We start from the raw sequence: 20,687 nt of genomic DNA on the forward strand, positions 1-20,687 counted from the left end.
GGGCGATTGTAGGCGATAACCCTTGTGAATCCAGCTGAAGAATGTCTTGAACAAGGACACTCTCTTCAATAGGACTGAGCTTCAGAGTCCCTGGCTTCCAATCTTCTCGAGAGGGGATTCCCTTGAGTCTCCGGAGCAACGTCGTTTTTGAGACCTTATAGTCTCTCGCTGCCGCTGCTACGGAGCGGCTGGCACCTGATCTGACAGCTGACATCGCAAGCAATAGACTCCCCTCTTTTAGGGACGATTGCACGCGTTTTGGTGTAGCCATTGCGTGTTGAAGTTGACGCGTTGTTGTGTTCAAAATTGTGGACCGCGTTGGGGTATGGACCGCGTTGGGGTTCCCCGCGTTACGCGTAAGCGCCGCTAAAATGCAAGCTATCGTTTCGCTTCATATGCGCGGACACCATCGATTGCTTGTGGACATCCAGGTTACATCGGGCCACCTTTTACGGTACTACACAAGCGGATGTTGATGGGACGACTAAGGGACAACTTTTCAACTTCCTATTTGGGCACAGTAGGTAGGCAGCTGCATTATCAGTCGCGTTCAATTATCCGGCGACCAACTCGAAAAGGATCAAGACCGACGTCGGAGGGGATATGCCTGCCTGTTCAGTTGTGATGGTTGCTCGACACATGCAGCATTTGTCACCGATGCCCACGGATAACCAGACAGTGTATTGATCCAAGAGGCTACCGCAAAGCTCGTCCGCTTCGGACCAAGCATTTGCGCCATTATTGGCAAGGAGCTTATTTCTTTGTCGCGGATGAACGACCATCTAGGGCAGGACGCACGTTCTTAGCGTCTCCGTTGTAGACCCATCAGGCCTCGTTATTGCTGCACGCAACAAAGTGGCGAGCGTACTGGACGCTCGGTCGACAGGAATTGGTCGGACTGTCTAGGGAATCGCTCGTATGGCTCTGATCATTTGTGCTCAGGTCTGATGTACCCGGTTCTGTCCGAGTATGCTCCGAATGTTTCTACATTCGGCGTTTTGGGGGACAAGCGGATTCGGCGCTGTCGCAGCACTTACGTAGAGTTGTTGCCTAATCAAATGGTAGAATGCGAACCCCAGGGCTCCCAATCGCACGACGTCGTGGTCTCGTCGAAACACCGACTGCAATCCAATACAAGACCTTTTGCTGGAAGTCAACCGATCCACTACATTTGTAACACGAATTATTATAGGGACTTTTTGGTATGAAGAAATTATGTCGTCGATACCTTATGGACAGTATGCGAGTGCTTAATATTCGGGGTTACCTTTTGCTTCCGAGTCTTGCGGAACCGGTTTCCAACTTGAATCAACTCCGGTCTTAGAGCCATTCGCTCAGCCGAATAGGTTTACCCTCGAGAAAGACAACAGGCTCAATAGTGTTGCCTTTGTTGTCTCGAGGCGGATTTAAGAACATGTAAGCAGCAGTTGCGAAGTACACCCAGGTTTCAGGATTTTGCTGCAACTGTTCTCTGTAACTAGCAAGTCTGCTTTGAGCTGTTTGAATAATGTCTCGCAGGGGATCTGGTAAGCTGTATCAGTCTCAACATGCTCTTCGCGCTCGATAGCAAGGCCAGTTTCCCGATATCCTGGATCGGGATTAGAGTTACTCACAGTGGGAATCGGAGGTTCTACCCTCATCGGCTGTAGGAACATCTGTGAGATGCCACAACTCGTGATAAAGTGTTGCGCTGCGCGTGATGTAGTGAGAAAGGTTGATTTTGGCCACGTAGTTATTCCCAAAGGTAAGTTGAGCAAGGTATTCCGCCGTGTGAGTTCCAACTCCAGCAAAAGCTCGAGGGCAGAGAAAGACATGTCGATCAAACTGGTTGTAAGTAACTCCGAGCCCCAACTTTGGTACAGCTTGTTCGGCTCTAGTGGTAGATCCACCACGCCTGGGGTTGTCCTCACAAATGATTCCTGTATTGCCTATGCCGAATGGGTGGAAATCGTAACCTTTCAGTTGAGGGACATAGTAGGCTAGACGCCCAGAGTTAAAGTCGTCCGGAAAGGCCTTCAACAATGTGATAGGCTCCTCGTCTTGATAGACGAAGTTGCCATCCTTGTCTCTCACGGGTTGGTCCCATGGTGCCAGCGTAGCATATGTGCCGTCGCAAAACAACCAGGGCGGCGACCCAGAAGTGCCAGTCACAATGCCATTTCCGTCGAGGAACTGAGACATACGAGCGATGCGCGCTGTGAATGAATCAACGAGATGTACACAAATTTTGGGTGGGATGCTGTACCTCCGATAAGTGACCAGTAGGTCTCACTCTGGGGTACTTCGCCGTCGTCGATGAATCTTACGCCCACGTAGCTTTTCCATAGCATTCTGATCCCTCGCTTGTCCTCTCCCTGATAGTTGTGGTAGGCATCCTCGACCGCGGCATGTAGTGCCCGGACTTCCTCGACCCATCGGTCAATCACGTCGATCTGCCCGCTGCACCCTCCCACGGTGTTGCTGTCGCCAATGGAGAATAGGTCGCGCGCACCGGTTCGGTGCTGAAGGGTCTTGTTACTTGCGAGAGAGGCGGCCAAAGGTAAGATTCGTCCATGCTTCAGAGAGCTTGCCAGTGCGAGGGGGAGGAGCAAAAGCGCCAGCAGCGTGACATCGTTGACAAAAAGCATTCTAGCGAGTTTCAATGGACTGTTCGCGTTTGGCCGATTGGGAATATCGCAGGTCAGGTTCGATCCTCTATTTGAAAGTTCTGAGAAAAGGGTCGGCATGGAAGTATGGCTTTACGTGTGTGACGATCCGACCTCGGCCTCGATGTCACAGATGTGCGCTCGTTGAGGCACATGCGAGGTGCATGGATCCCAAGGACGACCCATGTACGTTTTCTGCACGAAACCGGGCGGATCAGAGCGAGCGTTTACTGGATGAGATCACCCGAGGCATTGTTGAATGCATGAGAGGTGTGCCCAAGACCTCCACGGACCGCTAGCCTCGAGGGTGTACAGTATGTACATGATGCGCGCGGCTCATGCAAGCCGATCACTTCAGCTAGAGGCATGTCACAATTCAATAGCGTGAAACACTGGTTGGGGCTTTCTCGGCGTATGTTGGCCGTGGTTGGCGGGTTGGTGCTGGAAAGGTCTTCAGTGGCACGGCGGCTGTTGGGTGGCCGATGGCCGTTCGCGACGCCACCCGCGCACCAAAGGATCGCCCCCACCAGAACGCGGCCCGACTCACGGGAAGTTTTGTGGGATGGAAGGAAGGAAGGCCGTAAAGGGGCGGCAACAAGCGATGTTGCGTCTGACAGTCAAGTGGGGGCGGGCGGGGCTGAGGTGTTGGCGCAGCATCAAGCGCGCGATACATGCACCCAAGATGCGGCGCGGCTCTCCACAGGAAGGACTAAAATTCGGCCGGGAAGGTACGCTGCGGTCTGGCACACACGAGTGTTTCGCCGCCACACTCGGTGCCTGAATCACTTGCGCAAATCCTTCCAACATGTGCTCAGGTGTCTGTCGAGCATCCATCCCACCAACACCCCGACGGCATCTGCTCGCTTGTGATCAACGCAACGCCGAAGCCCCATCCCATGGTGGGCCCTGCTGCAAGTGGAACGACTCCACCCTGCAATGATACGAGTCTGCTTGTCCTGATGGCTTTTCGGGGTGGGCGCGGAATATCGCGAATCTCCCACGCCCGCTTGTGAAGCCGCCGGAGTTGGAATTTCCTTTAGCTTCTGGGTACGAGCCAACGGCGGTGTGCGCCCTCTGCATCACAAGACAGGACGAGGCCGAGGCACAAGACACATCACTTATAGTCGCACTTCCACAGTCCGCCGCACTGTTGTAGGCATTTGACCATTGCGGCTTGCCCGGTGGATTGCACGAGATGAAGCTGTCGTTTGTTCTCCTGCTCCAGACGATCATAGCTGGTCAAGTCGGTTGCTACTTGGTAGCGCCGCCTGGTCCACCAGCGCCCGGTTCAGATCCAGGATGTACCATGTGGTTTCAAGACTCCTATGGGCTCAATTGCTCCATCGTTGAGCAGTACTACGGATTGACTGAGTCCCAATTTGAAGCCTGGGTCTGTCAAGCCTGGCTCAACTACTTCGATACCATTTCGGCTGACTCGTGTATAGAATCCAAGCACCACCGATGCCGGTTCGGCATGCCACATGGTCAAGAAATTGTATTACTGCGTACAAGTCAATTATTCCTCCATGTCCATACACAGTATCTCGCCACCAACTTCGTCGACGACTGGCCACCCGCCGACCTCCAAGGTGACGCTGGAGACACCTCCGCCAACACAAAACAGCATGCTCTCCAGTACCATACCCCAGGGCGGCACCGGCCAGGCCAGTACACACTCTAGTACCCAGACCACAGTGGTTGTCCAGACAAGCAGTACTCTTATCACGAACGTGCAGACGACTGGAACCACCAAAGCGACCACCCCATCAGCTACTACAACGGGAGCGACAAAGACAACCACGGCGAATGGAAACGGCGTCACAACTCCAACACCATATCAACCAGGCATGACGACGAGCTGTCGCTCTTTTCATCTTGTTGTATCGGGTGATACATGCAGTGCTATCGCGTCTGCGGCCAGCATTTCCCTGGGTCAATTCTACAGCTGGAACCCGGCCGTCGGCAACTCATGCGCCAGTCTCTACCTCAACTATTACGTCTGCGTTGCCATCATCGCCCCCGACTCGTCTTCTCCGGGAGCGACAACCTCTACTGCACAATCCCCTTCACCGACCACATCCGCCAACGGTGTCGCCACCCCAACGCCTTATCAATCAGGAATGTCTGCAAGCTGCCGTACTTTTCACCTGGTTACCTCGGGTGATACGTGCTACGCTATTGCTCAAGCGGCGGGTATCTCTCTCAATGACTTCTACGGGTGGAATCCGTCAGTGGGGAGCAGTTGTGGTTCGTTGTGGCAGGGTTACTACGTCTGCATCAGTCAAATAACTTCTAAATGATGTGGCCACCCCACGCTTGCTACCTTTTCGCGAACCGTGTGCTGGCCGGGTTGAGCACGTCTAGGCCGTGATAAATTTAGACAGAAGGTAGAAACGCATTTCCCTCGGTGACTTTCTTCTGCGATACAGTGATGGTGATCGTCTTGACCCGATGCTCCACATATATGCGACAAACGTGATTTCATGAGCATACGCAACAAGTTCCACGTTTGCCGTGATCGTCCTCAGCCAGACCGCAAGATTCAGCCGTATCGAATTCGCTATGGCAGCATGATGATCACGCCATCGAACCACGGTTCGGTCAGGACATCATCGGTCACCAGCATCAACCACCTCGCTAACATAGGAGATCCCCCAGCTGGAGCCCGTCAAAATTACTCGGCCCCGGCCCCAAACCGTTTAACCATTCGAAGCCATGTCTTTCGCTCGACTCCCGGACACTGATGATGTGCTCGGCTTGACTGTGGCAGGTCGAAACGAGCACCCGCTCTTACCAACGATCGAGTGATCTCTTCGAGACCTAGGACGGCAGCAAGTTGCGCCACTGTACCGCACAGGATCGGTACGTGTTCGGTAAGAAACGAATTCGCGCGATCTAGATCATGATAGCTGGCGTTTGGATCCGCGCCGCTCGTGAGCAGGAGTTCTACTAGGTCCGCATTTCGTCCGAGAATGGCATATAGCAGGGGAGGGAGAAATTCCAGTGGAAAGGTTGGATCCCAGGCGTCAAAGCATTGAGATTCGTCATGCGGCACGGCCCGGGGTCGATCGTCCTCTCTGAAATCACATCGGGCGCCTTGCGCAAGAAGCTCTTCAGCAGCACGGATATCCTCTCGACATACCGCTTCTCCAAGCTTCATGGTCCGGATTATTCGTTCTTCGAGAAATTCCGACAACATTTCGTATTCCGGCGATTCCCGTGTACGGTCAGGTCGTGGGTCCAATCGCAATGACCAAGTGATATTCCAAGCTTCCTGTTCATTTAAATCGAAAACTTCTGCGGATTCCGGAATTTTGGGCGAAGTGAGAGGTGGGATGAAATCTGCAGCGTAATCTCGCCGGGATATCAAGGTCCAGTCTATTCCCGTGAAAAATCCGTGTGCTTTGATTTCAGAAAGGTCTCGAACGCCTACACGATTCGTCGGGTTTTTATGAAGAAGCTGAGTGAGGAGATCTGACGCGACTTCTGGGATGATAGGAGAGTCGGGCAAGACCAGGCTGTCGGCCCCGCATATCTTGAGTTGGTAGAGTTCGACATCCTCTTCGTAGAACGGGGGTATGCCGTAAAGCATCTCGTACAGGATCGCTCCAATTGTCCACACCACTACATTCGTCAGCGCCGCTCTACACGAGATTTATTTTACGGGGCGTATACCTGTTGCAGCCGTAGGTTGGATGTTTGAGAATGTCTCAGGAGCTGGATATCTATTCTCCTGAAAGTCGACTCGAACTATCTCTGCACTTGCCATTGACTTGCGGTAGAGATCGAAATCACATATCATGATATGTCCCAGCGCGTTAAGCATGACGGCGAGCGGTCGGATATTGTATTTTGCATAGCCGTACCCATTCATATCTTCCAGCGTCTGCACTAGCTCTGCTAGATATATCCTTGATCTTGCAAGGCTGAAGGTTCGCTCTCGTTGCAAGTGATAGAAGAGGCATCCGCCACTGGCCCAGGGGGTGATGAGGTGATCTTGACCCGGGAGTTCCAATATGTGCAGCAAGGATGCGACGCCAAACCCGGATTCCACCCTGGTGGGAAACGGTGCTTTTTTCCATTCAAGCTCAGAAACTCGAATTCTTGCTCTCTTGGCCGCATACATCATTTCGTCATAGCGCTTAAAAAGTGTGGTGACACTTGATCCACCATATGCTAGCGAAAGATGAAGGTGATCAAGCCTTGTGGATCCGGGTAGGGTCCGTCGGCCGTAGCCCAAACCAATCTTGATTTTTGCACTTCGGTTCGACAGGTCAATCCAATGTGGCTCCAGTTTTGCAATTTCATGTTTGGGATCAAAATCTTCGGAAATTTTCACCCGTGTAAGGTCAACGGCTCCGCATAAATGAGGCCCATGAGTCAGTCTTGAGATGATGTCGATGTGGATATGATTTGTGCATCGGAACAATTCAAATTTTTGTATTGGATCTGAACACACCCAACGATGATGGTCACGAAAATGACTTTGAAGTCTGAATGAGACTTGGACCTGGTCGCTCGTTACAACGCCTCCCGTAAACCGCGTCGGCTCGTCCGGATGAATACCAGGAGTAACAGAATCTGCCGGAAGCAAAACTTCGTAAATCTCGACGAAGAGGGTGTCGTGGATCATATCCTTTTTCTGGACTAATCTTGTGGTCGACATGTTGTCATATGAGCACGGATGGCCTCTAACGAATGGTCGAAATTATTGAAGTTGAAGTCGAGCTTACGGGCAGGGCGAAGCTCGCTTCCAAAGTGAGGAAGAGGCGCGGTCTGTGGCCTTACACAAGTTCTGTCCCAGCACGTGGAGGTCAGCCAATGTGTCTGATTGGCCACGAGTCACAATGTGCCGGGTCTCGCCGGGATGTAATCCCGGCGGCCCGCTGGTCCCGCGGCCGCCGCCTATCTTGCTCAGATGGTCGATCGGAGCACGTGTGGAGCAAGACAGGCGGCTTTTCCAGTTTATTGATATTACTTCCACCGCGGTCTACTAATACATCTACGTTTATGATTTCGACTCGATCGCAACCGCGAGATGCATCGTTAGGAACAAAGTGGACGCCCCAGGAGAGTCAAGAGTCACAACCATTCTTCATTCAGAAGATGACGATATGCCGCGCCATATATGCTCCACCGCGCTCCGGGGTATGACACTGGCACAGAAGGTATCGAACTGACAGGATCGAACTGAAGGGATCGAACCTGGCGAGGGTGGTGCAGAACTTGTTTAAGCCGCGTACCACGCCCTATCCTAGGCCTGACCGATGCGAAAGATCTCGTGCCATTGTCAACAAATGCGCCTTGTCAAAGACACGGGTTCTGCAAGAATTTCGCCACGGACGTCATCCAACAGCGAATCGCAATACTACTCTTAATTTGACGCATTTCATATCGGCCCGGGAAAACCTGGCAGAATGTAACAAGCAGGTCTTACGAATGTCTGCAAGCTACGAAAGAGTGCCTTCAATCGTGATCTGGCTCGACCCCGCAGCAGACGACAGCGACACGGCAGTCAGGGCTCTCCATTATCTGTCCAACGATAAAACATGCATTTCAAGGTTGCAGACAACGACCGACGATCCGAGTTGCTGCCAACGATCTGTGCAGTGCTGATCATGTCTGGGAGCTTGATGTTGATGAGTCACTGATGCGCAGTGTTAGCGCTCTTGACGCCGGAGCCTGTTGTCGCGGATCTGGTGCCTGTGAAAAAAATTAGCTCTGCTTGCTCGACGTCACAGAGCGACAAACCCACGCGAGCTTGTCTACATTTGACTGCATATGATTACAGGAACGAGGCTATTGCCATCTTCATACTATACTTAATCGATCGCACAGGCTTTCCCAGAATGGATGCATTATTTGATCACACCCGCTTAGTCTTGGAAGCTTGTGATGAGCGCTCGCGTATCATGATACAGGAATTGGTCATATCGGACGGGACACCCCGATGTGATAACCAAGCCGATGCTGGTCCCGCTGATGACTAGCATACTACCTCGCTGCTTTTCGAGAATTAGCAGAATGTCACATCGGTCTTCATAAAGCCGTAGGAGTGCTCCATCCTCGGAAAAGGTCTTAATCTAGTCGTCCAGCTGTGACGAGGGAAGTACGAGCAAGCCTCGGAGCTTTTGTACTCAGAATGACCGAAATGTATTTTCTCTCGGAACGCTCGCAATCTGCGATCTACGTTGATTGGTACCACCCTCCTTGTAATCAGACCGGATAGGCGCTCTTCGTATCTTACCGCACAGGTCCCGATTCAGACAATCATCCATGACGTCGAGAAGCGAGACAAGACTCCAAGTTTCGTGAACAAGCACGTCCATAAATTCCTTTGATTGTAGACCACTAGGACAGCTTGCCTTAAAGAAAGTTCCTCCCGAAATCTTCGAAGGGCGAGAAACTAATCTAGGCGGAGATGGGGAGGCTCGAAGTACGACTCGGATGACTTAGAAAGGCACCTTGGTCTCGTGCATCACGTCAAACAGGATCCCTGAAGCGCTCTCGCGAGTTGCATTATCCATCTGCGAAGACATGATCAGCAAAATGATCCGCTGATGAACAGTAGGATCTCCTATCTCGCATGCTGGACGGATGGAGCGGGAAAAGGAGAAGATGAGGCTTACATAAGAAACAATCTTGCTCGCACTGTCATCGACCGACATAGGCGGCGGCGGAAAGCCCATGATTGCGCGTGACTTGCGTCCCATATCCGTGCTGACGAAGCCTGGCTGGATTGCGGCGGCGATCCAAGTAGAATGGGTGGTGTGTATAGCGCTGTTTCAGATCGGACGTCAATGAGGGAAGGTGGAAGATTGACCGGGTACGATTGTTAAAAGAATTGGATGATGGTTCAAGTCGAGAGGAAGAGCAGCAGGACAACAAGACCGACTACCGGGTGGCCGAGCCTGGAGAAAGGAATCAGAAGGATAAGAAGAGTAAGAACTCACACCGTCAACCAATTTACCGCCGCCTTACTCGCTCCGTACGACAAAAGTGCCACAATGCCAAATTCCTGCACCTTGGTCACCGAGCCTGCGGTACTCGAAATAGTCGTCCATATGGGCCTCTTCGCCTTGTCAAGGAGTTCACGGGTCGCTTTGTACAAGCGGAGGGGACCAAGGACATTGACATCGTAGGCGGCGGCCATTTCAGCTTCATCGACGTCAGCGATGGCGCTAGGCGGGGGCGCAACAGCGGAGTTGGCAATGACGTGGTCGATATGGGTGATGCCGGTTTGGCGTTGGGCTTCTTGTACGGCCTCTTGAGCGGAGTTGGAAGAGGTACTTTCGAGGCTTACGAGGAGGAGTCGAGAGGAGGAGCCGGTTGGTAGGGATCTCAGGGCGTCGTATTGGAGGGAGGTGGCATCGCGGACGCTGCCGATGACGAGGTGGTTGTCGCGGCGAAGGTAGGTTTCGAGGAGACCTTTTCCGATGCCTGGAGGATAAATAGATCTCGAAGTCAGTTTCGGAGGCAATCTCAACGTTTGTGCTTCTTCGTCGCTTGTATTCTTGCAAGCTGGGGATCGTTGAAGTGCTTCATCGGGGTGCAGCTTGATCATGTTGATGCCAGAGCAAAGAAACAGAGAATGCCCACCTCGTCCAACACCTGTGATGAACACAACGGTTGGTGCTACGTCGGTCATGATGAAGGTGAAATGGCTTTTTGAGAATTTCTTTTGATACTGCCTCGAGTCCAAGTACTTTTTGTATGAGCGAGAGAACGATGAGAATGCAGAATTGCTTGACAGTCGACACAGCAGCGGATCCATCGCCCTTTTATATCCTGAAGATCGTTCCAGACGAATTTGGCCTTTCGACCACCGCCGTCATCATCGTCAACTGTGATTCTCCTCATCATGCTCCATATCTCGTGTCCTCAACGGAACAGCCACGCAGTTCCGGCGATAAGGGAGCTTCCCTCCGTATCTTATACCCGTGAGAATACTCTCGTATCACGCAAAGAGGCAAGGGTCAACTTCTGCCTCGACGGCAGCAATGCGCAGAGCATCGAAACTCGGGCACCACCACGTCACGATCATTGCATATAGGCAAAAGTAGATATCTACAGGCGCGGCTGAAAGGTGAAGGGAACAATAAGGATAAGAATAAGAAAAGCACGCGCAGACGTTGATTGGTCGCGTCGGGAAACCTCGCGAGCCCTACGTTAGGGCTCGTTTCTTTGCCCTCGCCCGGTCTTAAGAACTCCGATGTTGCCTATTATCTCCGATATCCATTGGATGCATATACAGAGGGTTGTCCTCAAGGTCTTTCAACATTCTGGGTCCGGTTTCTTTAACCACACAACTCTGGAGATACTGGGAGACATGATCCACTGAAAGCCATTTTTGTGATTATTCGACAATTCTTGTGTACATGAAGATCAAAAGAGGGAGAAAGGAAAAGCCCCATTGACCTGGCCTGGACCCTACGATGCCGCGGCGGCGACGGCTCGCGTGCACCTTGTTTTTTTTCGAAAAGAAAGAAATGTCGAAGTAAATGTGATTTTGGGTTGAAAGAAGGAAGATTGAGACCCGGATAAAAGAAGGTACGAAATCCGAAGAAGAAGAAGGAGGTAGTCTCCCGAGTCCGCTTTCCATCGCGAGGGGTGAAGCAGACACAATCCGATATGTTGTGCAGACCACAGGTGTCGTACGCCGAATCCCAAATCACACACGCGCGAACTCTGCCCCAAGCAAGCATTCCTGTCCGCTATGGGGTTGTCCTGCTTCACGACCGGCAATGCTCCCTTGTACCGTCAACCTCACGCAGTCACAGTGACGACGACGGCTGCGCTACGAATAGAATTGTCCCTGGTCGCCTTGTACCGGTAGGTTCCCGGAGTGGTGGGGGCAGTGAATTGGACGTTACCACTGGCATCGGAGAGTTGGCCGTTGAAAGAGGCGCCATTGGCGGGGATTGCATTGCCGCTGTTGGGGTTAACGGCCAGTACAGTGAAGACGGTGGATTCGCCAGCCGTGAGGGTGAGGGCTCCGGGGGCGACTTGGAGGAATACGCGGTTGGGCGCGAACGCGTCATAAGCCCAGAGGATGCTGGAGCCTGGGTAGGCGCCGTATTGGCAGCCGCCGGTAGGGGTAAAGACGAGGTTGTCGAGAATACCCCTGCACACACACATGACATGTTAGTTTATGGTTCTAGCGATCGACTGTTCCTGACGATCGACTGTTTCTGACGAGTGATTTTAATCCAGACTGTGGACTTACCAGAATCTTGTGCTGGTCTGGGCACTGGGACCGATGCGAGTGATGAAGAAATCCTGGAATTGATTGGAGTAGGTGCCGTCGAAGTCGAATCCGCACAGTGTGCCAGCATCGTTGATCTGGTCGGTACCAGTGACAACAGGGGCGGGGTTAGCATTGTTGTTGGTTCCGTCGCAGAGATGGGTACCGCCAGAGGGTGTAGTGATATTCTGAGGTCCAGAGAGGATGAAACCTTCATAAAGGGTCTCAAACTCGCCTTCGATACGGAAAGGTCGGCTTCAATGAAGGTCAGCTCGTGAGACTCGATGCAGTTTCTCCCAGCTCTGGTTGTGACTTACATCGCAGAGGCAGCGCCGGTCCTTCCGGTCGATCTTCCATCTACAACGGTCCCATCGGCGCAGTAGCCGACGGTGCCTGAGGGTGCTGCACCGACTGTAGCGATGGTGGTGCTAGTAGTGCTAAAGGTCTGCAAAGAGGTCGTAGTCGTGGTGACTTGAATAACGCTCGTCGCGGTGGCGATGGCAGTCGCCTCAACTCCGGTAGTCGTGGTGGCTAGGAAATACATTAGTTCTGTGTAGACATGGGGTCAAGAATACTCTCAGCACACTTACTAGTGGCTCCTACGGTGGTCTGACCAACGACATTGACAGTAGTCGTCGGGGTCGCGACAGCCACGGTCAGGTAGACAGTCGGGACGGCGGCGGTGACCGTTCGTGGCGCAAATCCTGCGCAGGCGCACGCGCTGGAGAGACGTGCAGTATCCGGGCAGTCGCAAGCCCATTGTGGCACCTTGGCCTCGCCTCGTTTGCCGAAAGCTGCAGTAATTGTGGGGTTGGAGACGGTGGTAGTAGAAGTAGTCGTAAAAGTAGCAGTCGTCTGGTCTAGCTGAGTCGCTGTGGCCGAGCTAGTGGTGACGGTAGTGACGGTGTTCGTGACAGTCTCAGTAGTGGTAGCAGTGACCGTAGCATCGGTGACAACAGCGGTCGAGACGGACGTGGTCACTGTGGTCGATTTGGGCGAAGGTGTCGTGCCGACGGTCACAGTCACAGCCGCAGGTGTCACCGTAACAGTTTTGAAGAGGGCAGCACAGTCAGAGGACCTTGCTGGTGCCTGATATTGTCGCAGGCCATCGGCGACCTGACGAGCGCAGCGATCGCGAACGCATTGCTTGTTGGTTGGGTACGGAGCAGGAGATGCTCCGGCATCTAATCCTATCGAAATGGAAACCGACACAGAACCGCCAGTCGAAGGAATGTGGGCGCCTGCCAGGACGAGCGGCAGAGACGCGAAAAGAACGGAATAGAAAGAAGCTGGAGACATGACGATTGTGACGGCGTAAACACCACCGATCTGATGAGTGTCGAACGGAAGGTGAATGTGCCCTGATGAAGGGGGCGTCAGGGAACGTCTATGTTATATTGCAATAATCCAAATGGCCGCCGAGCATATGTACAGTGGGGACAAGCATCGCGGCGTGCGACGCCATCCCGCCAATGAATCCATGTACACAGTACATGCGATGCGATGCGCGGGTGCGCGTCGTTGGGCTCCGTGTTTGCATGGATGGTGGTGGACATGAGCCTCGAATGGGACAGAGACAGGTCAAGAATAACCATCACATCTCCTGATGTTTCTTCTTCGCGGAGGAATCGTCGTGCCAAATCCGAAAGAATCTAGGACATTGCCGATGGTGGCGCCAGCTAATCCGCGAGGCTTTGCCCGATCCGGCGGGTGAGATCTTTTTACGCGAGATTGGTCTGGCCCTGTCCCGAACGCATCCAGGCTATTCTTGCAGCAGTCTTGGTCTTCTGCACACGCGGGTCGTCACGCCGATCTCTCATCGATCATGGAATGGTCCAGGCCGGGGAGTAGCAAATACTCAGGATGCGTGACAGAGGTATCGCCGCCTGCAAAAGCGTAGAACCAAGATTGTATAGGAAGAGAAGCATATCGTCAACGAGTATGTACGTACAGGAGATGGGAAATTAGTGTCCACTGTAGATAGGGCACAAGCCGACGTTCGAGGCAGCCATTGATGCGTCATCACGTGATGATGCATTGTGAACGCCGGACATGCCTGTTGTGAACCAAAACATGGTCCACCTGGGCAGATTAAATTATATATAAATCATCGTCGACGAATGAAGTCGAATCCTCGAAGCTGTTTGTTATGCAATATGCAATGCAGAATCTATGCAGGAGGAGATTGTGTACGCACATGGAGGCGTGCATGAGCATGGGCGGCGTATGATCCACGGGGTTCAACCGCACGTGGCGATTCGGGAGGGAAATGGTGGTGGTGGTCCCCACGCGAAGGCGCAGGGGAGCGGATGCGAAGAGAGCCCAGCCATGGCGTAACAAAGACATGGAGAGCCGCATCATCGTTGAGACGACGACGACAAGAAGAAGTCCAGAATAAAATAAGATCGGATCGTGGCTGATCATACGCATATCGCCCTGTAACCCATCTTTGTACTATTCTATCTCTATATCCATACCTACTCTGCTCCAAAGTCTCCCCGTCCCTGTCGTTCCTCTGCACAAGAGAACAGCCGAGGAATACTCCACACACATACACGCCCTTGCATCAATGATCAACATAATATCCGATCGAATAATTCAGCCAAGAACACTGCTTCATCTCCGGGAAAGTGGCGTCGCGGGCAGGATAATCCAACAATTTCGTGGGCCCCGTTTCGTTGCGAACAGGCAACCAGGGACCGCTGGCATTGATGGAGGAGATTTGCTATAAATTTTCGCGCCCGTCAGTAATGGTGCAAAGAGTAAGAAAATCTGGGGTAAACAGAACAATGCAAAAAAAGGAAAAGAAAAGAGGGAGGGAAAAGAGAAGAAACTCACATCGTAGTACCCCCTCACCCTCAACCACTTAATGTCCGAATTCGGATCGCCCGTGCGGACGAAACTGCCCACATATCCCGCGATCAGCTCGCTCGCACGGAGGTCGGTGACGTCCCTCAATGGGATCTGCTCGCCGTACATGAAGCCACCCTCTCCACCGTGAAGGCGGAAGTAGGGTTTATTCGGATTACCGAGCGGGAAATCCGGAGACTCGGTGGGGCCGCGGGTGAGTTCGGGCCCGAGGTGGTTCGCGTCGTAGCCCTGCCACGTCCGCGAGAGCGTGTAGTACCACGCTTTGGGGAAAACGGCGTTGGTGGCGCCCGCGTAGACGAAGGCCGTGCTGGTGCAGCGGAAGCCGAAGTCCGAGGCGACCCGCGCGCTGATGTTGAAGGCATCCAGGGTGAGGTTGCCGCTGTTGTAGGCCGAGAAGAGGCCGCTGGAGAGGATGGAGTCGGCGGCGGAGGCGCCGATGCTGAGGCTGTATTGGAGCCCCACGGAGAGGCTGGTGGTGGAGGAGGCCGGCGGGAAGGTGGCGAAGCTGGCGCCGTCGTGGAGGGTGTTGCCGAAGATGACGGGGACGTGGGCGGTGGTTTGTTGGGTGGCGGTGTTCTTGCCGACGGGGGTTTCTGGGTGGGTGATATAGGTGCCGTCTTGGACGACGAAGCGGGCGTAGTTGCCGGCGTCGATGATGGTTTGTGCGGGGACGGATTTCAGGCAGGCGATTTGGTCGGCGAGGTTGGATTGGGTGCAGCCGGCGTTCTGGAAGATTTGCTGGCCGGCGACCTCGTAGGATTGCTGAATGGTGGGCCAGGCGCTGAATTGGGTGTAGTAGGACGAGGTAAGTCCCAAGCCGACGCCACCCCCTAGGTTGGATTGAACGAGAGCGCCGGATATCAGCTTCTCCTGGATGACCGGTGGTGAGCCCAGGAGTGCTTGGACGGAACTTGCTCCTGCAGAGGTTCCGGTGATGGTGACGCGATTCGGGTCGCCTCCGAAGTTGGCAATATTCGCCTTGATCCATCGCAGCGCCGTGATCTGATCCGCGATACCATAGTTGCCTTTGAGGTCGGTACCAGGGACGGTGAAGAAACCGAACGTGCCTAAGCGATAATTGATGGATACCGAAACAATGTCTTCGCGAGAGACCAGGTTGGACGGATCGAGTTGATTGCTGGCACCGACCGTGAAGCCACCACCGGGTATGGTCACAAGCACCGGACGTAGGCCACCTGTCGATCCTGCACGCGGAATGTATGGAGTCTCAATGTTCAACGAAAGACATTCCTCAGCCGAGTCGGGAAAGAATGGCTGTTCACAGGGTTTACCGAAGCTGGTGGCATAGATGGTTTGGCCAGTGTTGTTGTATACCGTCGAATATTCGAATCGGCCTGGATAATTGGCAAAGGGGATGCCCAGGAATAGGAATGATTTGAGGTTGCGGAATCCAACATACGTGTTCCCTGTTGATGCCAATTGGATTCCGATCGGAGGCGTGGCCTGTGCAGTATTCGGGTAGTTGTTGGTGTATGATTGAGTACAGATTACGGGGAGTCGTGCACTATTCGATGGCGTAGTGGTCGGGTATCGCAATTGGCCTGGACGTTGCTCATCTACGCCGACGACCCCATTTTGAATCCAGAAAAGCTGATTGGCCTGGCTCGCAAGATACTCCTGATATCGGAGGGAATATGATAAATCTGAGGAGTGGGCGCGAAGTGAGGCGAGTGGAATCAACGTCTCGTTTAGGCCATTGCATGCAGCGGAGGCTTGATCATATGTCATGGGATCAAGTAGTATCGCGCTGATGTGGTTGCCGTCGTCGGTGAAGTTCAAGTTGTTCTGAAACATGAGATATAATGAAGTCTGATCATTGCTGAAGAAGGGTGTGGAGCGCGTGTCCAGCGCTGCGGCTGATGCGATGGTCTGGCTGAGTACAGCCAGACACGATGACCACCTCATGACGAAGACGATGAGAAATTAGGATGAGTCGCAGACCAGAAAATCTCGAGGTAGCAGCTCAAAGATGAATCATGTCGCAATTTGGAGGAGTCAAGGATTAAAAAACCCGTGCATGCCAATGGATGATGAAGAGTTGCGATTGCATCAGCGGCTCATACGCCCGGCGCCATCATGCTTCTATTAGTAGCTCGAGGGATGTCCACGACGGTCGTGACGGTCCAGAACGTTGTCGGGAAGGAGAGGAATAATTGCCTCACGGAGGAAAAGGCCAAGTCATCGCATTGCACGTTTCCGAATCTTGCATGCGCGCCCACCGCGGTGGGAAGAGGGAACTCCACGTGCGCGGATATCTGTCAATCATGGTTCGCAGCGTTGATAAATGCTCCTCAACCGATCCGACCAGTGAGCTAAGTGGCGGTGGGATGCGATGCGGAATGTGTTGGTCAGTGAGAATCTGTGGAAGACGATGAGAAATAGAGTTGCATTAGAGGATGAGCCCGATCAAAAGCTTAGTCGTCGTGATTATTACGATATACTATATGATGGGCTTCTGGGTGGTCATCATGACCGCCGTCTCTTCACGCTCATCCTGATCTGCTTAATCAGCGACGACACCGAGGATCACGCCGCGCCGCATCCACCGCTCTTCAATATCCCATGCACACAAGCGCCTCAATATTAATGTATCGATTGATAAATGGCTGGCGAAAGGACAGATATCGCGTAATGCACGATATACACAGGACAGACAGGCACGGCGCCAACAATGATTAAAAAGAGACCGTTGGCAAAGCGGGCGGGCGAGAGAAGCGTTGGCACATGTCAAAATCGACCGGCCAGAGGAATGATCTGCGCGCGCCGGCCGGCCTTTGAGCCACACGTCCATCCCACCCAAACTTACCCCCATCGAAGTTGGGACTGGCGGCATTACACCACTGCCGGTCGGGACACGCGGACTCGAACTTTCATGTCAAATTATAATTATTCCTTCGGGAGGGTGAGAGGATAAGGAATTGATTGACATGGATATGGAGAGTCGATAGCTGAGATGATGGTTATCACTACTGTACACGCGTGATCGGGTGGTCGGTCGAAATGCTATCAGTGGTGGCATTTGCGCGTTGTTCACGTTTGTTGCCGTTTTCGCGTCGTGCACTTGCCGTTTTACCACGACAGGAGACGAGAGGAGAGGATTATGCAGTAGACAGAAGACAGACACAGACCCGTGGACATATATCTCCCAGACTTGGATTACTTATCCGATCGAAGTATGATCCTATAGAGAGAAACATAATAGACGTATCGACGTGCCGGGAGAGATATATACCTTCTTTTTTGTCGACATGGATGACTCCCACTCCACCGCCTCTCTGGAAGGCAAAACAGCTGAATCCAAATTTTCGGGAGAGACTGTATAGGTGAGAGTAGATTGCCCACTCAATACCAACAAACAAGGCATCTCGACTTCCAAGAGTAGCACAATTCAAACCACCGACTCTGGCATATCCGCGATTTTTCCCTTCTCGGCACTCCGTCTCCCATCCATGTATTCATTTCCTTCCGATATGGCGATCGACCTAACAACAATGCCAGGACCCGGCAGAGAAAGCGAAGAGCGAGGGGACGGGAGGGAGATCAGCCCGGCCGAGATCAAAAAGTGTTCGACGGACAGACACGACCGTTCGGGATCGTGCCCAAGTTCCGGTTCGGGCAGAGCTGTTTGGCGTAGTCGCCCGCATAGTAGCAGGAGTCGTAGATCCCTGATGGGAGACGATCAGCCGGGGGATTCTCTTTTTGTCATGTCATGTCATGTCCTGGCGGCCAGAGAAAAAGAAATGGCGAAAGGGGCCGGACGAGAGGAGGGACGACAGGGGAGGACGAGGAAACTCACCTTGGGCGCCGCAGGTGCTGGAGGTCCCCTGGCAGTCGGAGGATTGCACGACGGGGATGTGGATGGTCATGTGGGAGGAGTCGCCGCGGGAGCAGACCTTTCCGCCGGGGACTTCGACCGTGGACTATTTTCATCGGGAGGAATCAGCGATCACGTTTTCTCCTTTTCTTCTTTCTTTCTTTCTCTTGGGGTTGCTTTTTTTTTCTTCTCCTTTTTCTTTGCTGCTATGTCCCTCGGACGATTCTGCTGCTGGTGGAGCAGGATGTGGGGGGCAAACGTACATAGCCGATCCCGGAGATGACGCCGATCATGGGGGAGAAGGTCTCCACGCAGGGGTGATTGTTCTTGGGGTCGTTGCATTGCACGGTGTATTGGCTGGACTCGGCATGGCCCCAGGTGTAGGAGAAACCGGCGCGGATGCCGAGTTTGTCGATGGCGGCGATCAAGGGTTGTTTCTGTGTTACACAGTAGGAAGTCAGTGGTTTTGCGGGAATTCTCTCCTTTGGTGGTTGTGTCTGGCCGTCGCTCGAACATTGGCATGACATGGCGAACAACTTACCAGGTCGGGGCCGGCTTGGACGCTGACTTGGTACGAGTAGGAGTAGGTGTAGCTCTTGGAGATGGTTCCCGGAGGGCACAGAGGCTCGGAGATGCGGTGCAATCCGCCGCGGAATTGCGAGGTGGATTGGGTCTCCCACCGGAAGGAATTAAATCGTTTGGGCTGGTAATCGCAGAGGTTTCCGGTGCTGCAGCCAAAGGGCGCCCCGCCTCCGACTTTGCTGTCCTCGTTGGGGTCATCTTCATGCTCCTGGTAGAAGACACCGTTGTAGTCCGTGGTGTTGGAAACCAAGGTTGGGTTGGACCCGAGCATGTCGTATATGGACGCCTCCTTGGATTGACGGATCACGACCGCGGCGGAAATCGACTGCGCGAGGAATGCCATGATGGCGGATTGCACGAGTTGGAATTTCATCGTGCCAGCCGAGAGTCGAAATGGTGAATCGAAAGATTTAAGTAAGGAGATTGTCTTTGGAATTGTAAGAAGACTGAGAGCTGATGAACGAAAATGAATGATATTGACGGGGATTCCGTCACATCTTTATGCATTTCTGCGTCTCCTATCGTCGTTGTTATCGTCGTCATCATTTTCGTTGTACTCTTCGGTGCCTGGATAATTCATTGGACATTGTAAGCATTGTTCGTGCGACGTTCTTGCTCAAGGGCCATGTCAAACGATCCATACTAACTGCTGTGTTACAAGTCAATACTGTATCCATGACCAACGGAGAACTCCGGGGAAATCGTTTCGTATTACTAGCTTGTTGAAGGAGTCAAAGTCAGAAGCCACGATAGCAAGCATGGCCTTCCTCTCACTGGTTCTGAGAAAGTCTGACTGCCAATGACATTCGTCGACGAGTCAACACGTGGATCAACATCTGGATGGTCCTGAGGACGTTGTAGCCAAGTTGATCCTAATATTCTTGTCCAGGGACCACTTGCATGTCGCGTTCCAAGTCAAGGACGTATCCACATCCACGGAAGTTCCCGTAGAATCGTTCACGTCAGAGGCTCGAATGAAGAGGAACGAGACGCGTGGCGTTTGTCTCTCGAGACTACCCAGGCCTCGGACCTATGTAATTATCTTGAGGGAAGCTCCTATCGTTGACCGCCAACAGATATTCGTTCAGCACGAGGCGACCACGTGGACGACACATGTTCCAGGGGAGAAGCTTCCCTAACGCCCGAGAGGAGGACAAGGTGAGGTTTCGCGTACCCTTGGAGGAGATCTTTCCCCATCCCGTAGGATTACCAAGGCCGGTTCAGAAGGTTATCAAAGTAGGTGAAAAGCTCAGGGGCGAGACGACAGTGGGATGAACAAGCAAATCGCACGGCGAGATGAAACTTGCCATCGTATTCGTATCAAGCATAAATAGATCCGGGGGCTTTGACCAACCTCGGAATGAACAGATCATTTTGCGACTTTCAATGTTAGATTTGTCCCGGAACTACCTTTGGATGGATCATTCTGCGACTTTCATTGGTTTATTTATCCCGGAACTGCTCAAGTGAAGGATTCAATAAGGTTGACCAAGCATGTTTTGGAAACATG

The 20,687-nt window shown here is 52.9% G+C and overlaps 8 protein-coding genes across 8 annotated transcripts; 1 reads left to right on the plus strand and 7 right to left on the minus strand.

Moving 5' to 3' along the window:
* Positions 1-1,222: 1,222 nt before the first annotated feature.
* K489DRAFT_434610 (uncharacterized protein) lies at positions 1,223-3,160 on the minus strand. The gene is made up of 3 exons (XM_033608562.1): positions 2,246-3,160; positions 1,614-2,195; positions 1,223-1,523 (listed from the first exon to the last, which is right to left on the minus strand). Exons 1-3 carry the CDS (start codon positions 2,724-2,726, stop codon positions 1,321-1,323), a joined length of 1,266 nt encoding a protein of 421 aa, XP_033456338.1. The 5' UTR covers positions 2,727-3,160; the 3' UTR covers positions 1,223-1,320.
* A 680-nt stretch (positions 3,161-3,840) lies between these two features.
* On the plus strand, positions 3,841-4,945 carry K489DRAFT_373748 (carbohydrate-binding module family 50 protein; the record flags this gene model as incomplete). Its single annotated transcript, XM_033603456.1, has 2 exons — positions 3,841-4,035; positions 4,091-4,945. The coding sequence occupies 2 exons, from the start codon at positions 3,841-3,843 to the stop codon at positions 4,943-4,945; spliced, it is 1,050 nt and encodes a 349-aa protein (XP_033456339.1).
* A 374-nt stretch (positions 4,946-5,319) lies between these two features.
* On the minus strand, positions 5,320-7,311 carry K489DRAFT_413207 (kinase-like protein; the record flags this gene model as incomplete). The annotated part of the gene is made up of 2 exons (XM_033608010.1): positions 5,320-6,269; positions 6,321-7,311. The coding sequence occupies 2 exons, from the start codon at positions 7,309-7,311 to the stop codon at positions 5,320-5,322; spliced, it is 1,941 nt and encodes a 646-aa protein (XP_033456340.1).
* A 1,414-nt stretch (positions 7,312-8,725) lies between these two features.
* Positions 8,726-10,679, minus strand: K489DRAFT_384225 (NAD(P)-binding protein). The gene is made up of 4 exons (XM_033605809.1): positions 10,245-10,679; positions 9,599-10,085; positions 9,275-9,425; positions 8,726-9,172 (listed from the first exon to the last, which is right to left on the minus strand). Exons 1-4 carry the CDS (start codon positions 10,291-10,293, stop codon positions 9,098-9,100), a joined length of 762 nt encoding a protein of 253 aa, XP_033456341.1. The 5' UTR covers positions 10,294-10,679; the 3' UTR covers positions 8,726-9,097.
* A 300-nt stretch (positions 10,680-10,979) lies between these two features.
* K489DRAFT_434614 (uncharacterized protein) lies at positions 10,980-13,443 on the minus strand. Its single transcript, XM_033608563.1, has 4 exons — positions 12,480-13,443; positions 12,207-12,420; positions 11,872-12,144; positions 10,980-11,769 (listed from the first exon to the last, which is right to left on the minus strand). The coding sequence occupies exons 1-4, from the start codon at positions 13,186-13,188 to the stop codon at positions 11,412-11,414; spliced, it is 1,554 nt and encodes a 517-aa protein (XP_033456342.1). The 5' UTR covers positions 13,189-13,443; the 3' UTR covers positions 10,980-11,411.
* Positions 13,444-13,892: 449 nt separating this feature from the next.
* K489DRAFT_79029 (uncharacterized protein) lies at positions 13,893-14,560 on the minus strand. Its single transcript, XM_033608925.1, has one exon. The coding sequence runs from the start codon at positions 14,317-14,319 to the stop codon at positions 13,981-13,983; it is 339 nt and encodes a 112-aa protein (XP_033456343.1). The 5' UTR covers positions 14,320-14,560; the 3' UTR covers positions 13,893-13,980.
* On the minus strand, positions 14,278-17,143 carry K489DRAFT_384227 (carboxylesterase family protein-like protein). Its single transcript, XM_033605810.1, has 2 exons — positions 14,728-17,143; positions 14,278-14,614 (listed from the first exon to the last, which is right to left on the minus strand). Exons 1-2 carry the CDS (start codon positions 16,684-16,686, stop codon positions 14,456-14,458), a joined length of 2,118 nt encoding a protein of 705 aa, XP_033456344.1. The 5' UTR covers positions 16,687-17,143; the 3' UTR covers positions 14,278-14,455.
* Positions 17,144-18,222: 1,079 nt separating this feature from the next.
* K489DRAFT_79036 (uncharacterized protein) lies at positions 18,223-19,850 on the minus strand. The gene is made up of 4 exons (XM_033608926.1): positions 19,137-19,850; positions 18,859-19,032; positions 18,578-18,701; positions 18,223-18,446 (listed from the first exon to the last, which is right to left on the minus strand). Exons 1-4 carry the CDS (start codon positions 19,548-19,550, stop codon positions 18,337-18,339), a joined length of 822 nt encoding a protein of 273 aa, XP_033456345.1. The 5' UTR covers positions 19,551-19,850; the 3' UTR covers positions 18,223-18,336.
* Positions 19,851-20,687: the final 837 nt, after the last annotated feature.

The sequence above is a fragment of the Dissoconium aciculare genome (genome assembly GCF_010015565.1).
Source record: "Dissoconium aciculare CBS 342.82 unplaced genomic scaffold K489scaffold_14, whole genome shotgun sequence".
Lineage (NCBI taxonomy): Eukaryota > Fungi > Ascomycota > Dothideomycetes > Mycosphaerellales > Dissoconiaceae > Dissoconium > Dissoconium aciculare.

What these genes read in the sequence shown, in the direction of transcription:
- K489DRAFT_434610 (XM_033608562.1), bottom strand. Translation starts at nt 2,726, where the DNA reads ATGCCGACCCTTTTCTCAGAACTTTCAAATAGAGGATCGAACCTGACC. An exon ending in CTACTGGTCACTTATCGGAG is followed by an intron (nt 2,196 to 2,245) that starts GTACAGCATCCC and finishes ATTCATTCACAG; the next exon opens with CGCGCATCGCTCGTATGTCT. An exon ending in TAGAACCTCCGATTCCCACT is followed by an intron (nt 1,524 to 1,613) that starts GTGAGTAACTCT and finishes ACAGCTTACCAG; the next exon opens with ATCCCCTGCGAGACATTATT.
- K489DRAFT_384225 (XM_033605809.1), bottom strand. Translation starts at nt 10,293, where the DNA reads ATGACCGACGTAGCACCAACCGTTGTGTTCATCACAGGTGTTGGACGA. An exon ending in GCGGTAAATTGGTTGACGGT is followed by an intron (nt 9,426 to 9,598) that starts GTGAGTTCTTAC and finishes GATCTGAAACAG; the next exon opens with CGCTATACACACCACCCATT. An exon ending in CGAGCAAGATTGTTTCTTAT is followed by an intron (nt 9,173 to 9,274) that starts GTAAGCCTCATC and finishes ATGTCTTCGCAG; the next exon opens with ATGGATAATGCAACTCGCGA.
- K489DRAFT_434614 (XM_033608563.1), bottom strand. Translation starts at nt 13,188, where the DNA reads ATGTCTCCAGCTTCTTTCTATTCCGTTCTTTTCGCGTCTCTGCCGCTC. An exon ending in GACCACCGTAGGAGCCACTA is followed by an intron (nt 12,421 to 12,479) that starts GTAAGTGTGCTG and finishes TGTATTTCCTAG; the next exon opens with CCACCACGACTACCGGAGTT. An exon ending in CAGACCAGCACAAGATTCTG is followed by an intron (nt 11,770 to 11,871) that starts GTAAGTCCACAG and finishes GTGTGTGTGCAG; the next exon opens with GGGTATTCTCGACAACCTCG.
- K489DRAFT_79029 (XM_033608925.1), bottom strand. Translation starts at nt 14,319, where the DNA reads ATGCGTATGATCAGCCACGATCCGATCTTATTTTATTCTGGACTTCTT.
- K489DRAFT_384227 (XM_033605810.1), bottom strand. Translation starts at nt 16,686, where the DNA reads ATGAGGTGGTCATCGTGTCTGGCTGTACTCAGCCAGACCATCGCATCA. An exon ending in GGGTGAGGGGGTACTACGAT is followed by an intron (nt 14,615 to 14,727) that starts GTGAGTTTCTTC and finishes GAAAATTTATAG; the next exon opens with CAAATCTCCTCCATCAATGC.
- K489DRAFT_79036 (XM_033608926.1), bottom strand. Translation starts at nt 19,550, where the DNA reads ATGAAATTCCAACTCGTGCAATCCGCCATCATGGCATTCCTCGCGCAG. An exon ending in TCATCTCCGGGATCGGCTAT is followed by an intron (nt 18,702 to 18,858) that starts GTACGTTTGCCC and finishes CGATGAAAATAG; the next exon opens with TCCACGGTCGAAGTCCCCGG. An exon ending in CAGCACCTGCGGCGCCCAAG is followed by an intron (nt 18,447 to 18,577) that starts GTGAGTTTCCTC and finishes GTCTCCCATCAG; the next exon opens with GGATCTACGACTCCTGCTAC.